This window comes from Silene latifolia, chromosome X, assembly GCF_048544455.1.
Source record: "Silene latifolia isolate original U9 population chromosome X, ASM4854445v1, whole genome shotgun sequence".
In the NCBI taxonomy this organism is placed as follows: domain Eukaryota; kingdom Viridiplantae; phylum Streptophyta; class Magnoliopsida; order Caryophyllales; family Caryophyllaceae; genus Silene; species Silene latifolia.
Window position 1 is genome coordinate 341,800,818 of NC_133537.1, and position 13,819 is coordinate 341,814,636.

Genomic DNA, 13,819 nt, shown 5'->3' on the forward strand with positions numbered 1-13,819 from the left:
GAACATTATTATATTTATTTATTTATTTATTTATTTACTGGTCCCTCAAAATTTTCCCGCTTTCCCGCCTAATTAATAAAAACAATTTATTTTATTTTATTCCCTAAAAAAAACTACACCTTTGTATAAAATTAGAAATTAATTAATGGGGTAAACCCTAATTCCATGAAATTGGGGAAGAACAATACAATTTATAGTTAGAGAATGTTGAAGAGCTTTGTTAAGAGCTCTTCAATTTCACTCTTTTTTCATGGATACCCCTGATAATAATCATAAAACTTTACCTAATCCTTCTCTTTTATCTAAATTTGAGGTATTTTAATTTCTACCCATTTTTTAATGTTAATTTTAGTTTCTGGGTTTTGATTTTAGGGTTTATATTTAATGGGTTTTGCATCGATTGGTAAAAAATTGGGGAGAAATTGTGGAAATGTTGAGACTTTTTGAGTTTTTGGGGAGTTATTTTAATCTACCCATTTTTTAATTTTAATTTTAATTTTAATTTTAGTTTGTGGGTTTTTAATTTTAGGGTTTATTTGTTTTAAATAGGTTTCGCATGGATTAAGTGATTACTGAGTGAATAATTTGGGGAGAAATTGTGGAAATGTTTAGACTTGTTGAGTTATTAGGGAGTTATTTAATCTCTCCATTTTTTAATTTTGATTTTAACTTGTGGGTTTTTTATTTTAGGGTTTATGTTTGATGAGTTTTGCATGGATTAAGTGATAACATAGTAAATAATTTGGGGAGAAGTTGTGGAAATGTTACTTTTTTTGTGGGTTTTTAAGTTGTGTTGTAGATGTGGAGGTTAATTATGGTTTAGTTAGTTGAATTTAGGGTTTATATGAAGTTATTTAATGGGTTGATGTTTAGGGTTTGAGTTTTTTTTTTGGTGAATGTAGGGTTTTGTGTGTGTTTGTTGAGGTGGGTTGAGTTTAGTTTTTGATTTGTTATTGTTTTGGTAGCATCTTGAAACAAATGTAGTATTTCGATGAGGTAGTTTATACTCGCCCTGACTCAACTGATTCTTTACGTTTGATTTTTATAGTTTTATGAGGGGACTTTTGGGAAGTAGTAAAGAATCTGTTGTTCTAGAGGGAGTAATATGTTTTTGAGCCAATGATGTTAAGGTGTTTTTGTTAATTTTTTCCCTGTGTCGGGTTAAGATTTATGTTGGTATTGGAGTAAGGATATCTTTGGTGGGGTATTTTCAGGAAAATTGTGTGGAAAGGAGCAAACTCTGGTTTTGGTCGTAAGTTCTGTGGCATTTGATTACATTTTAAGGTACTAGACTAGCTTTATGTCGATACTAACCTCAGATGTGGTGGTGTGACTGTGGGTATAGGATAGTCATGTGAGGAGGGGGGGGGTCTTTCATGAGTTTGAGTCTTAGGTTTCTAAGACTCAACTTCATACTTTAAATGGTAATTGTTTGCAAAAAAGTGGATGAACTAAACCGCAGATTTGCTATTTGGATTGCATTTTTGCTAAATTGTTATGCTGGCTGTTTTAATGAAACTCACGATTCATCAAACCTTTTGTTGAAGGTTGTTAACAGTAACACATTGTTATCTGAAATTTGAATATAGATGATGTGATGCCAGAATAATATTGGATGACAATAGTTCGTTATATTTGATAACTTTTATGATCTCTTTTTGTGTAAGGACAAGGCCCAACAATATATCGTTATATTTGATGAGTTAGTTTATACTCGCTCTGACTGAATTGATTCTTTGCATTTGATTTTTATATTTTACGAGAGGAGTTTTAGGAAAATGTAAAGAATCAGTTGAGTTAGAGGGAGTACTATGTTTTTGAACATGTGGTGTTGAGGTACTTTTGTTAATTTCGTATGGAGCGACGGTAGTTTTAAAATTTTTGTTTGAGGATGTTGACTGAGGGTTTGACTGGTGGAGTTTCTTCAGGGAATAGGTGGAAAGGAACTCAGGTTGAGATTTGGTCGTAATTTTTGTGACATTTGATTACATTTTAAGGATTTATACGATCTTTATCACATTACCGAACAAGTGCCACATGCTCAGGGTATATGATTGTCAAATGAGGGTTTTACATGAGTTCGAGTCTTGGGTTTCCGAGGCTCAAATTCATGCTTTTGAATAGTGATGTTTGCAAAAACATTGATGAACTAAACTCCATTATTTGTTTATTGTTACATAGATTACTAACAAATCATGTTATTAATGCAGGATTCTCCAGTTTTTAATTACATTAGCACTCTATCTCCCATCAAACAGTTCAGCTTGAATCATAGTGCGCAGTCTTTCCATCTTAATTTTGCTTCGCCTCAATCTCTTCAGACTCCTCCAACAATTAATTGTCCCAATGTACCTAACTTTAGAAGGTTATAATTTGTTTGTTTTTTAAGCAATTCTAATTGCTGCTATGCAATAGTTTATTTGGGTGCGACTCGTGCGTGTGTGTGTGTATTATATTGATATCAGAATCACTTTTCCTTACAGTGCGGACCTTGCTTCAGATGCATCAATGAACGATAGCTCTCAGGATGGTAGCAAAGGCAGCACTCCAGAAATGTCAAATGATTTATTAGAGGACAAGCTTAGTTCTGGTAAAGAAATTCATGTTACTACAACCAATGATTCGTCAGAGTCGACTAATGAGCTTCCGGTTGTGAAATATGAATGTGATAGCTCCAAAGGCAAAGTGATGTGCTCGGGTTCTGAGAAGCCAGACTGCGATTTTAATATGGTAGGAACGGAAGTACTTCCTAAGATCATTCAAGAAGATCCTAAGGAAGCAGAACCTGTACCTGCAAATCAAATAGACATGCAAATAATCGAAGTGGAACATAACAAAGAAGCGTGTGAGTGGGAGAAGTTCATTTCTGAGACTTCTGGCATCTTTGACTGTCATTCTCCTACCAAGAAAACTCCTTCCGAGGATGATAAATGTGACGACAATTCAGGAAAGTTGTCTATTACAGATTTCTTGCAGTCACCAAATGAGATGGCTGATGACTCATTGAAAATAGAATCTCTTTATCCTCTTAATTCTTCTGAAAACCATGGTGGAGCTCGGAACCCTAATGAAAGAAGTCAAATGTCTTCTCTCAGACCTCGTGCTGTATTTGCTGAGGAAGTTGTCCATATAACAAAAACTGAAGTAAATGACAAGGTATAGATTGCATCAGCTAACTGTACGCTGCTTTCTTTATGTGTAGTTTGTGGCTAGATATTGTGATGCATCACGTTTGTAGTAAGCATAAGTTTACTCCCGCCCTATGTTACCCAGACTTGGGAACTGGTGTCAGGTACAGGTGCCAATCCAATTGTTGGTTTGCCATGCATTAAAATTCTATACACTGACAATGTCCTAAATTGAGAATGTGGATATGGTGACACGTCTTCACGATAAACTTTCTCATGTCAGCCTCCCTTTACGTCTCCATGTGGAGAAGTGTCATAATGGAAAGTTTTGGGTATGTTGGTTTCCATTTCCTTACCCTCAAGGCCTCAACTCCTCAAATGTCATGTTGGGCACTGGTTTGGCGCAAGAAGTTAATGAAATTGCTTGCACCGTCTCTGACAGATTGTTTTATATGGTGCTCCCTTGTGGTCCTTTGTGATTATTATTCTGCCTGGCCTTGATGAATTTATGAAGTTTGGACTGGTACATGTCTGGCTGTTTAAGTTATATTCCCACAATGCTAGGGATCACCTCCTATATGAATAGAATGTCAACTTAAATTATGTTACTTGGACTCTTCACATTTGGAGCTTATCCGTGTCGGACAGGCACTCAAGGATATGAATATGACCTGATCCTCACCACACTGACACTTCTATTAAGAAAGAGCCAAACAGAGAGACCCACATGACAAAAATAGACGAAAAAATTCTATGAAATAGGAGTATTACTTTAATGATTTATCCCTTATTGGACTTTTAATAGGTCTGAAAGTTTCCTATTTAACTATGTTTTTTTTGTTTCAAAGGCATATCCCTGCACTTGTCTTTTCATTTTAGGATAGGGCCCATATGGCCATATGTCTAAAAAAGTTTAGTTATCAAGGTTTTGGAGGTATCTCAAGTCTCAACCGCATTAATTACAGTTCAGGCGATATTGATGCATTTAGCGAAATTTCGCCGCAACGTTCAATACTGTGACAGATTTTGAGATTTGGTACTTTGATTTTGAGTCTGGCATTTGGATATTTATCTGTCTTATTTTTCTACCCGATTCCAAGTAACATAGTGCGGCAACTGCTGCTTTTACTTGCTCTCTGTTTGACCTCACTACATGCTTTCATTTTTTTTTTGAGGTACTGACACAGCATCTCATACTTGTCTGTAGTCCTCCACTGAGCAACAAACCACAAGAAGGCGGTGTCTTATTTATGAAATGTCTGGCTCTAATTACAGAAAGTTGATGTCTGATACCACTCATGGATCCCCAGTATCTAATTCAGCTGCTAGCCCTGGCACATCAAATGAGAAAATTTTAGTCGCTAGCAAACCTGGGAGCAGGAAACGGTCATCGGTACTTCCTGGTATTGGTTTGCACTTAAATGCTCTGGCTGCTACCGGTAGAGAGAAAATAATTGTTAAGAGAGAAAACTTGACATGTAGAAGACAATTAGTAAGTGCTCCCCGAACCATGTCTTTGTTCAATTCTAACAATCAAGACACAGAAAGTCCGAACCCACCATTGGCTTCAGAAGTCTTCGAGACAACATGTCAAGTACAAAAAGATGATATTTGTCTGAATGAAAATGCATCTGAGAGTTCTGCCATTGGTGATAGTATTGGGATCCCTCCGAGTTCACCCATAAAGAAGAGGTACGTATTTACAAAATATGCAGTATATGAGACACTCACATGTGAGATCAACCCAAAGTCTAAATTAAATTGTTTGTCTCACATGTAAGATCCTCTCACAAGTTCTTGTGATGTACTAATCACTTTTGTGTGTTTTCCAAATATTTCGAAATATTTGCACCTGGAGTCTCTTATAAGTTCAATTTGTAAATCAAATTTTTGTAGGATGAAAATAGATGATATTGGAGAAGGTGATTCTTGCAAGCGGTGCAATTGTAGGAGGACAAAGTGTTTAAAGCTGTGAGTACTCGAACTTAAAAGTAGTTTTAACACACATTACTTTGAATGTGGTTCTGATGTTGTATTTCCTAGTTTTTCTTTTCCGTTTAAGATTAGAAAACTAGAGTTGACAGTGAAACTGTGATCGGCAAAGACAACACATTTACTTGTACCTGGAATTGGAAGGTATCAGTAGAGAACCTGTTGAAGAAGTTTAAATAAAATCTTTTTATTCTGACAGAAGCTTAAAATGTTTCTCTTAGATTGATCCCTGTGATTATTTAACTGATTTTTTCATTGCTTTTTCTTTGATGCAGTTACTGTGAGTGTTTTGCAGCTGGATTATACTGTGTTGAGCCCTGTAATTGTCAGAATTGTTTAAATAAACCTTCTCATGAGGATACTGTACTAGAAACTCGTCGACAGATCGAATCTCGCAATCCACTTGCATTTGCTCCTAAAGTGATCATGTGTTCTGGCACTCCTAAGAGCCTGGTAAGAGATACTTTATCGCCTCTTTACTGACCTGTTTTCTTACTAGTACTCAGGCATGGATATCAAACACGAGAACATATCCAAGTGTCAGAATGAATAACATAACCATGTCCTTGATTGTGTTTGTTGAACGTCTGTGGAGTCCCATTGAAGAATTGACGTAACGTAGCTATAATACATATTTCTTCTCATTGCAGAATGAGGTGAACAAAACTCCTGCCTCTGCCAGGCATAAAAGGGGATGCAACTGTAAAAAGTCAGGTTGCCTGAAGAAATACTGTGAGTGCTTTCAGGTTTGTTCACCCGCTAACTCTCCTTACATTTTTTTTTGTGTCGTTTACAATCTGACTCAAATATTGTGAGTGCTTTCAGGTTTGTTCACCCGCTAACTCTCCTTAAATTGTTTTTTTGTGTTGTTTACAATCTGACTCAAACATTGTTGTATTCTTCAAGGGTGGTGTTGGATGCTCCATGAGCTGCAGATGTGAAGGTTGTAAGAATACTTTTGGTCGTAAGGAAGGTCAGTTGCAATTTGATTCGACCTTTAACTTAAGCTTTTGGCACCCCATTTTCCAGGAATATAATCATTTTGTCAAAAGTTGTAAATTTCATAATTCAACTTTAATTATCAAATATCTTTAGTTTTATTTTTTTGTTATTTATTATTTAGATCTCACATAACTATATTTTATGCCTTATATTAGAAGTTGTATCGAAAATTCTCCCTACTTGTGAATAGTGTTCAAAAAGGCAAATGTATGGAATTTAATGAAATGGAGGAAGTATATTTTTAATTGTTTAGAGTGGCCATGAGAGCAGTTTGTGATGCTAACTGTGTGTTTTTTGTTGACTTTGCTTTTCCCTCGGAATTGAAGGTATTGTATTTAAAGAAGCCAGTATCATGCATAAACGTGCATCGGAAAGTAGTCCACATGATGAGTTTTCACAAACAGATCATGAGAAACAAGCAACTGCAGAGCCTACTAATGATGAAAGGTACGGAGTACATACTAACTACTAGTCTACGAGTCCAAGATTTATCTTCCTTTAGTCGACGTCTTCCACCCCAAATTTATTTTTACCTACTACTATTGCAAATATGATAACTCCAAATGTTGTAATCAACCAATCGGAATTTAAAGATTCTTAAGTTTCTCCTTTTGCAATTTTCAAAGTCTCGTTTTTATCGGATATAAAATTCCTCATTTTTTAACAGACTTTTGTTAATGATGTTTTTGTGGTTAGGCGACCCGTGAAGCGGCATTTTCACTTAAAAAGCATTGCTCCTCAGTTCCCTTCACTTCAATGTGGACAAGTCCTAAAATCATGCAAAACTCAAAAGACGGATGACTCAGATCGTACTGCTATGGTAGAAGAAGAAAAAGAACTAGTCCCGGATGACGAAGCCTCGGAAGCTGTGGAGGGTGATTATCTGATTCCTACTACTAGTGTTAAATCTACTTCTCCTAATTGCAAAAGAATATCATCTCATCATCCTGAGATTGAAACATCTACTGATTGGAAGAGCTGTAGGAAGTTAATTCTCCGATCAATCCCAGCTCTCTCAATTGTCCCTAAAGAGCAAGAAAGTTCGGAACTACATGGGAAGCTTCAATGAACTCCTTTGGCTTGTGTTGAAGTGCAGCTGCAAATATGGCTAAATTTTCATAAAAACGGTCTTATAAGTAGCGTAGTCGTCTTATTTGCTTAGGTATAGTCAGATAATGCTAATGCTGTGTACAAATTGTAGTAGACTGGGTTTTGTTACTATGCTGTGTACAAATTATTTAGTTTGAAACGGTTTTGCAATGTCGTTTATCTTCATTATTTCCTTTGCACGAGTTGTACTGTACTCATCTGCCGGTGAAGGATTGAAGGTTAGTTTTTTACGAAGTAGGGCAAGGTTTTACGACCCATTAAGTTCTCTCTTTTAGAAATGTCGGTATTGCTTTGCAGTGTCGCGTCCAAGATTCTAATACCATGGCTGATATCGTGATTGTCTGAAGCCATTTTTGATACCGTCTTCACATACCTTTCCGATGTAGTGAATGTACTTGTCACCCATTTTATATGTTAATTTTTGGATTGCATTTTCTCGTCATATATGCTTTTTTGATGATTCCTTGATCTTTTTCTCCCTTTTTTGGTCTTTACTTATTGTACATTTCTACATAGAATCTATCCCCACTGACTTTCTGCTTTTTCTGACTCCACAAAAGCCGGATCTCATCAGAACTCCACAGTTAAACGTGCTTAGGAAGAATGGAAAGCGACGGTGATACAGGTATTTCTCTTGGACAGCCGCTTCTAGAGCTCACCCAACCTTCCGTTCCAGAGAACAATACCTCTTTCCTCAAGACTGTTTTCAACAGCGCCAACGCCATCTTAGGTCAGTACTGTATCATATTCATCTTTTCATAACCCGGAAAATTTGTTCCCATAGATTTTGAAGACAACTTATTTTGTGTGAATTATTGTCTCTTGGGTCTTGTGAAGTCGTCTCTCTTTTTAGCGACCTTACTTCCGTCTCAACTAACTCTCAGGAAATGGAGTTTTGCTAGTTCCCTATGCATTGGCTACCGGAGGATGGTTAAGCATAATTTTGCTGTTCACCATATTCATTGCAGCAGCATACACAGGTCTCGTTGTTACTCGTTGCCTCGAAGTTGATCCAAGGATAAAATCCTATCCCGACATTGGGGAGCATGCATTCGGGATTACTGGTAAAACAATCGTGCTAATCATTCTATACGCGGATCTCTACATCTCCACCACTGGATTCCTAATCCTAGAAGGCGATAACTTACACAACTTGTTTCCAAATATCGGAATTGAAATGCTAGGAGTAACAATGGACGGTAAATCGACCTTCATAGTACTTACCGCTCTTGTTGTCCTACCGACTGTCATATTAGACGACTTTAGTATCCTCGGATACATATCTGCCAGCGGTGTCCTAGCTTCTGTTTTGATCCTCGGATCAGTTCTTTGGGTTGGAGCAATTGATGGTGTCGGATTCCACCAAAAGGGATCGCTCCTCGAGTGGAACGGATTATCGACCACCATAAGCTTATACATGTTCTGCTATAGTGCTCATCTGGTTTTACCTCCGTTGTACAATTCCATGCAGGATAAAACCCGTTTCTCTAGAGTCGTACTTACTAGCTTTTCTCTCTCGACATTGATCTACGCTCCCATGGCCATCTTCGGGTACATGATGTTCGGTCCAAACATGAAAACACAAATAACTCTGAACCTTCCAACAGAGAATTTGAGCTCGCAAATCGCCATCTACACAACATTGGTCACCCCATTAACCAAATACGCGTTGATCTTAAAACCAGCAATTATATCGCTGGAGAGTTGGTTCAAATCAAGTTACACCGAGACCAGGTACTTTAAGCTGGTATTGAGAACGAGTTTAGTTGCAACTCAGGTTGTAGTTGCATTGTGTCTTCCCTTCTTTACGTACTTAATGTCACTAACCGGAGCGTTACTATGCGCCACCGGCTCGCTTGCGATTCCGTGTTTGTGCTACTTGAAGTTTTCAAGCATCAACTTGGTTAAGTTGAGAATTGTGGAGAAAATTTTCCTTTGTGGTATTGTTTTTCTAAGTATGTTGATTATGGTCTTTGGTACCTACACTTCTTTGGCAGAAATATTAGCCGAGATTATAGAACTAAACCGTTACTCCTTCCGTCCCAATCATTTGTCGAGCGCTAACTAGAATACTCCTCAACCGTTACTCCTTCCGTCCTAATCATTTGTCGAGCTCTAACTAGAATACTCCTCAAATAATATAATATATGGGACGGAGTGTAATTTCTAAAAACATTTGCTACAAAAACGGTGTACATTTAATAATTCGGAGTATTATTCGGTAGTTTGAAAAATATTGATTGTAATAAGCTTCTCAAATCACGATAATAATACGGAGAATTGTAACGAATTATGAAAACAGAGCAATCAGCCGATCACAGGCAATTCGGTTATTCTCTTCTATCCAGTTGATGTACACCAATTGAGACCAATTGAGACATCGAAATGGAGCTATTTCGAAATATAGTCGAAAGAAAAACACGAGGAAGCGACGTCATTGTCGATGAACTCAGGTCGGTAGAATGTGCAGTGTAGAGGATGGTAGAATGTGTAATGAAGGTCAATAACAAGCTCAGATGAGAGGTCATAACAAAAGCCAAAAACATAGATTCGACATCAAAATGATCATACAACTCGCTGAACAAATGTCACAAAAATAGCAAATCCGATTACTCCATCATATTGAAGTTCTTTTGCCCGACAGTATTCTATAAACTAGAGAAAAGACAGAAGATTAACTGAAATCTAATTAAGCGGGAGCAGCACCAACAACTTCAGCAGCCTCACCCTCAACCATGGTCTCATCTGCCGCCCTTTCCACCTTAGTACCAACATCCTCCGTGTAGTTGTCATGAACCTGTATAAAACACGAAAAGATGTATCAGACAGAGTGAGTACAACCCAACATATATTCAATAAAGCGAAGACAAGTATACAATATTCAAGTGTATTTCGCTGAGATAGAGAGTAAGGTGTACAGTAAAATACCTCCATTAATTTACCAAGATCGAACTTGGGGGCCTTCAAGATCTTAACTTTCCTGATGAAGACATTCTGAAGTGGGTAAATGCCTGTGGTTGACTTCTCAATTTCCTTACCAATGGACTCAGGAATAAACTTTTGAACTAGTTCCTTAAGGTCACATGAGCTGGCCTGGTTCACCATTATCTCACACATCTTACGGCGGATCTGTGCATAACAGCAATGTTAAACTATGCGGCTAAACTAAGTCAGTAGCTGGAAACTACAATATTCATATACTCCTATTGCACAGATTAACGATCAGACGATGAGTACTGAATGTGACGGTCTGACTAGTAAAATCAACCTAAATAGTAAGGTACTTGACACAATACTTATTGGTTGATTGATTTTCTACTACTGGAGACAATTCTCTGTATTTATTTTACTTAGGCTCGTCTACTCGTATCCGAGAAAATACATATCGGAGTATCTGATACAGCTATTTTGTGCGAAATTTTCAATATTTTGGTCTAAAATGAAGTATCAAAGTGTCGTATTGTATCCGACAAAATACGTATCAGGTACGGAATACAGCAACTAAGTGCTGTATTGACTACAGCTGAGCCAAACAACTAAATGTAACAGAAACATGAATACAGTAAACCTTACAAGAATTCCCTGGTGATTTTACAACTAGCAGACAACGTGATACTCGCTTAAGACAGACAACGAACCTGGCGGATCTGGCTAGATTGGGCATAAGTGGTCCTCTTCACTTGGTTAGGGCGTCTCTTAGTGAAGGCAATGCAGAACATTCTCAAGGTGAAGTTGTCAGTGGTCTTAACATCAACATGTGCCTCGATAAGAGTTTGCCACTTGCGAACAAGTGACCTAAGCTTGTCGGTGGTAAAGTCCATACCCTGAAATTTCCAAGAGAACACAACAATCAACTATATATGTTTCAACAACGAGATAAAACAGAAAGCATTGCCAGGGTGAAGCAAATACCCAGAAGTTAGTGAGCACGTTGCGGCCCTGAATGTCCTCAGCCCTCAAACGGATCTTCCTGAAGCATTGATCCTCATCTCCCTGAAGATCAGCCAATGAGACCTCAAACACCCTGTGCTTCAAACCCTCAGAAGCAATCTGCAATTTTTGTTAAGAACTATAAGTCCAAATAACTCACAAACTGACCCAGCAAAAGCAACCAACCATCCCACTTATATTGTGAACATTGGACTTGGGGCCGACAAGCCAAATTGTGTCCTAAATTTTCTAGAAACGTTAAATTGCCACAAATTTCACTAACAAATTAAGGGTTTTTCTAATATGTGCCCATCGGGCACATGTTGAGGTGCTAACTAGAGAAAGATTTGTATGAATATATCATGAGAAACTGAAACATGTTCTCATACTTGCCATGCTTAGATAATTATGTATGTATATCTTCTTCTAATTAGCACCATAACATGTGCCTATTGGGCCCAGGTTAGAAAAACCGATTAATTAAATGCATATAAAAATGAATAGACAATGTTAATGCTTGGTTAACCACTTGACACTCTTACGGTAAATTATTATTGGATAATACAAATATTATAAGTTTAATAGAGTAACCTAACATAACGAACATGCATCGAACTTCAAAGTTCAAACGTCATCAAGTTAAATCAGTATCCGGTTTTCCTATCAGAAATCCGTTAGGCATCTAACTTTCATTCCGATACTAAAGCTGCTTCAAGTAAAATCTTTCGACAGGTGGTCAGTCCCCGACAACTTTAGGTTAGCCGCAAATAACTATCTATGAACAAAATGTGTGTCGAAACGCGAATCACGATTCGATATCTAGCTAATTTTGAAACTCATTAGTGAATACAAGGTTTTTATGGTCAATCCTACGCACTTTGGCACTGAAACACGATTCGAAACCAAGCTAATTTCAAAATCTTAGCCTATTTACTTAAACATAATCAAATTTCCACATCTAATACCCAAAATTATGGAAAACTGAAGTTATGAATACATCAAATCAAACATTCAGCATAAACTTCCACAAAATCATAAACTTTATAATCAAACACACAAAGATTGTTCTAAATTAACACAAAAATCACTAAAATATTGAGAAAAAATCGAACCTTGGTACCCTGAGTACGAGACACAAGAGTCATTCCAACATTTCTGTTAGTAAAAATTGATGGGCCCTTAATTGAATACCAATCCTTCTTCGTAAATGGATCAACCCTAAAAATCAACAATCAAAACACGATTTTAACAAATTCAATCAAAACTAAGTGAAAAACAACAAAAAGGATAAATTTAAGAAATCGAGAAATTACGTCTTCTTCTTGCCTCCCTTCTTTCCCTTGGAAATCCGCTTGTTCTTCCTGCAAAATTACGTAAATTGATTAGATTAATTACAATGATAAATACATAAGGATCGAAAATTGGGGGAAATTGATGGAAATGGAGAAAGAAATTAGGGTTTACCCGACGGCCATTGTAGAAGAGGGTTTAAGGGAGTTTCGGCGATTTGGGGAAAATGGAGTGCGAGTGAGAAACCCTAGTGGGGATTATATAGTGATTGGTTTGTTTGTTTAGGTTTGTTTTAATTGTGGGCTTTTTTATGTACAAAACTTATCGGTTCATGGATCATTTCTTTGGGCTTTGTTTGCTATGATGATTTTTTTAGATTAAAAAATGAATGTAAATAAATAAGTAACTGAGACGGGATATATTTATTACGAAAATAATCATCTTTGAATTGGATGTGAGGTAATGTCTCAAGTGGTACAATAGCATCATACAACCTTGACCAAAAAAAAAAAAAATAGCATCATACAACCAAGGTGTTGTTTGGCCTTGCTTATGGAAAATGACTTTTCCTTTTCAAAAGGAGTTTATTCACAAGTTACTTTTCGGAAAAGTTTTAGTTGTTTGGCCATACTTTTGTAAAAGCGGTTTCTCACAAAATTTATATGTTTGGCCTAACTACCTTTAATACAACTTTTGTTTGCTTATTTGGTTTTTATGTAAAAAGTAGAAGTAGAAGTAGTAAATATCTACTTCTCCTTTTGGAGGTGAATAATCACTTTTTGACTTCTCAAAAGCACTTTTAAAACTCTCTAATTTACCATGTTTGGCCAAGCTACTACTTTTTTAATTACAAAAGCACTTTTTAAGCTTGGCCAAACAGCACCTATATTTTATCGAGCTTATGTATAATTTTTTTGAGCTTTCTTAAAGTTAATTTTTTTTATGTTTAAGTGGGTAATTCAGAAATTTTATGCTATAGCTCGATTTCTTTAAAATAAAACTCGAAAACTTTATTATATAGTTCGGGTTCTAGAGCATACAACTAGCTACAATTGGTTGTAGGATGTATTAACTGGTATACATTCTACTCGGATACTTATTAAAACCGCTTTCTGTGGTATTAACAATCTACAACGCTAAGGCGTTGTCATTTTGACTTGTTAAGTTGAATTAGTAAAGCATCTATATTTCTCGTGTATTTTCTCGTGTGTATAAGGTAAGATGTAATTTCATGGTTTTAATAAGATATTGATTGATAATGGTCTGGATAGTAAGTTCACGTTGGTAATTAGGGACATTGATAGTACCTCTAGATTCTCATACCAATACCAACAAAGTGTTGTGTTGTAAAGCACCCACTCGTGTTG

The 13,819-nt window shown here is 36.7% G+C and overlaps 3 protein-coding genes across 3 annotated transcripts; 2 read left to right on the forward strand and 1 right to left on the reverse strand.

The window, feature by feature from the left end:
• The first annotated feature begins 56 nt into the window (after positions 1 to 56).
• LOC141619538 (protein tesmin/TSO1-like CXC 2) lies at positions 57 to 7,400 on the forward strand. The gene is made up of 10 exons (XM_074436551.1): positions 57 to 313; positions 2,211 to 2,365; positions 2,484 to 3,156; positions 4,336 to 4,820; positions 5,025 to 5,099; positions 5,396 to 5,573; positions 5,771 to 5,866; positions 6,027 to 6,093; positions 6,449 to 6,569; positions 6,819 to 7,400. The coding sequence occupies exons 1-10, from the start codon at positions 251 to 253 to the stop codon at positions 7,189 to 7,191; spliced, it is 2,286 nt and encodes a 761-aa protein (XP_074292652.1). The 5' UTR covers positions 57 to 250; the 3' UTR covers positions 7,192 to 7,400.
• Positions 7,401 to 7,749: 349 nt separating this feature from the next.
• Positions 7,750 to 9,522, forward strand: LOC141619539 (amino acid transporter AVT1I-like). The gene is made up of 2 exons (XM_074436552.1): positions 7,750 to 7,962; positions 8,117 to 9,522. Exons 1-2 carry the CDS (start codon positions 7,836 to 7,838, stop codon positions 9,298 to 9,300), a joined length of 1,311 nt encoding a protein of 436 aa, XP_074292653.1. The 5' UTR covers positions 7,750 to 7,835; the 3' UTR covers positions 9,301 to 9,522.
• A 242-nt stretch (positions 9,523 to 9,764) lies between these two features.
• Positions 9,765 to 12,735, reverse strand: LOC141619544 (small ribosomal subunit protein eS1-like). The gene is made up of 7 exons (XM_074436556.1): positions 12,627 to 12,735; positions 12,476 to 12,523; positions 12,275 to 12,380; positions 11,145 to 11,282; positions 10,871 to 11,056; positions 10,161 to 10,361; positions 9,765 to 10,029 (listed from the first exon to the last, which is right to left on the reverse strand). The coding sequence occupies exons 1-7, from the start codon at positions 12,635 to 12,637 to the stop codon at positions 9,922 to 9,924; spliced, it is 798 nt and encodes a 265-aa protein (XP_074292657.1). The 5' UTR covers positions 12,638 to 12,735; the 3' UTR covers positions 9,765 to 9,921.
• Positions 12,736 to 13,819: the final 1,084 nt, after the last annotated feature.

What these genes read in the sequence shown, in the direction of transcription:
- LOC141619539 (XM_074436552.1), top strand. Translation starts at nt 7,836, where the DNA reads ATGGAAAGCGACGGTGATACAGGTATTTCTCTTGGACAGCCGCTTCTA. An exon ending in CAGCGCCAACGCCATCTTAG is followed by an intron (nt 7,963 to 8,116) that starts GTCAGTACTGTA and finishes ACTAACTCTCAG; the next exon opens with GAAATGGAGTTTTGCTAGTT.
- LOC141619544 (XM_074436556.1), bottom strand. An exon ending in AATCTAGCCAGATCCGCCAG is followed by an intron (nt 10,362 to 10,870) that starts GTTCGTTGTCTG and finishes TGTTATGCACAG; the next exon opens with ATCCGCCGTAAGATGTGTGA. An exon ending in ATCTTGGTAAATTAATGGAG is followed by an intron (nt 10,030 to 10,160) that starts GTATTTTACTGT and finishes TGTTTTATACAG; the next exon opens with GTTCATGACAACTACACGGA.
- LOC141619538 (XM_074436551.1), top strand. Translation starts at nt 251, where the DNA reads ATGGATACCCCTGATAATAATCATAAAACTTTACCTAATCCTTCTCTT. An exon ending in AGGACAAAGTGTTTAAAGCT is followed by an intron (nt 5,100 to 5,395) that starts GTGAGTACTCGA and finishes TCTTTGATGCAG; the next exon opens with TTACTGTGAGTGTTTTGCAG. An exon ending in CTGGCACTCCTAAGAGCCTG is followed by an intron (nt 5,574 to 5,770) that starts GTAAGAGATACT and finishes TTCTCATTGCAG; the next exon opens with AATGAGGTGAACAAAACTCC.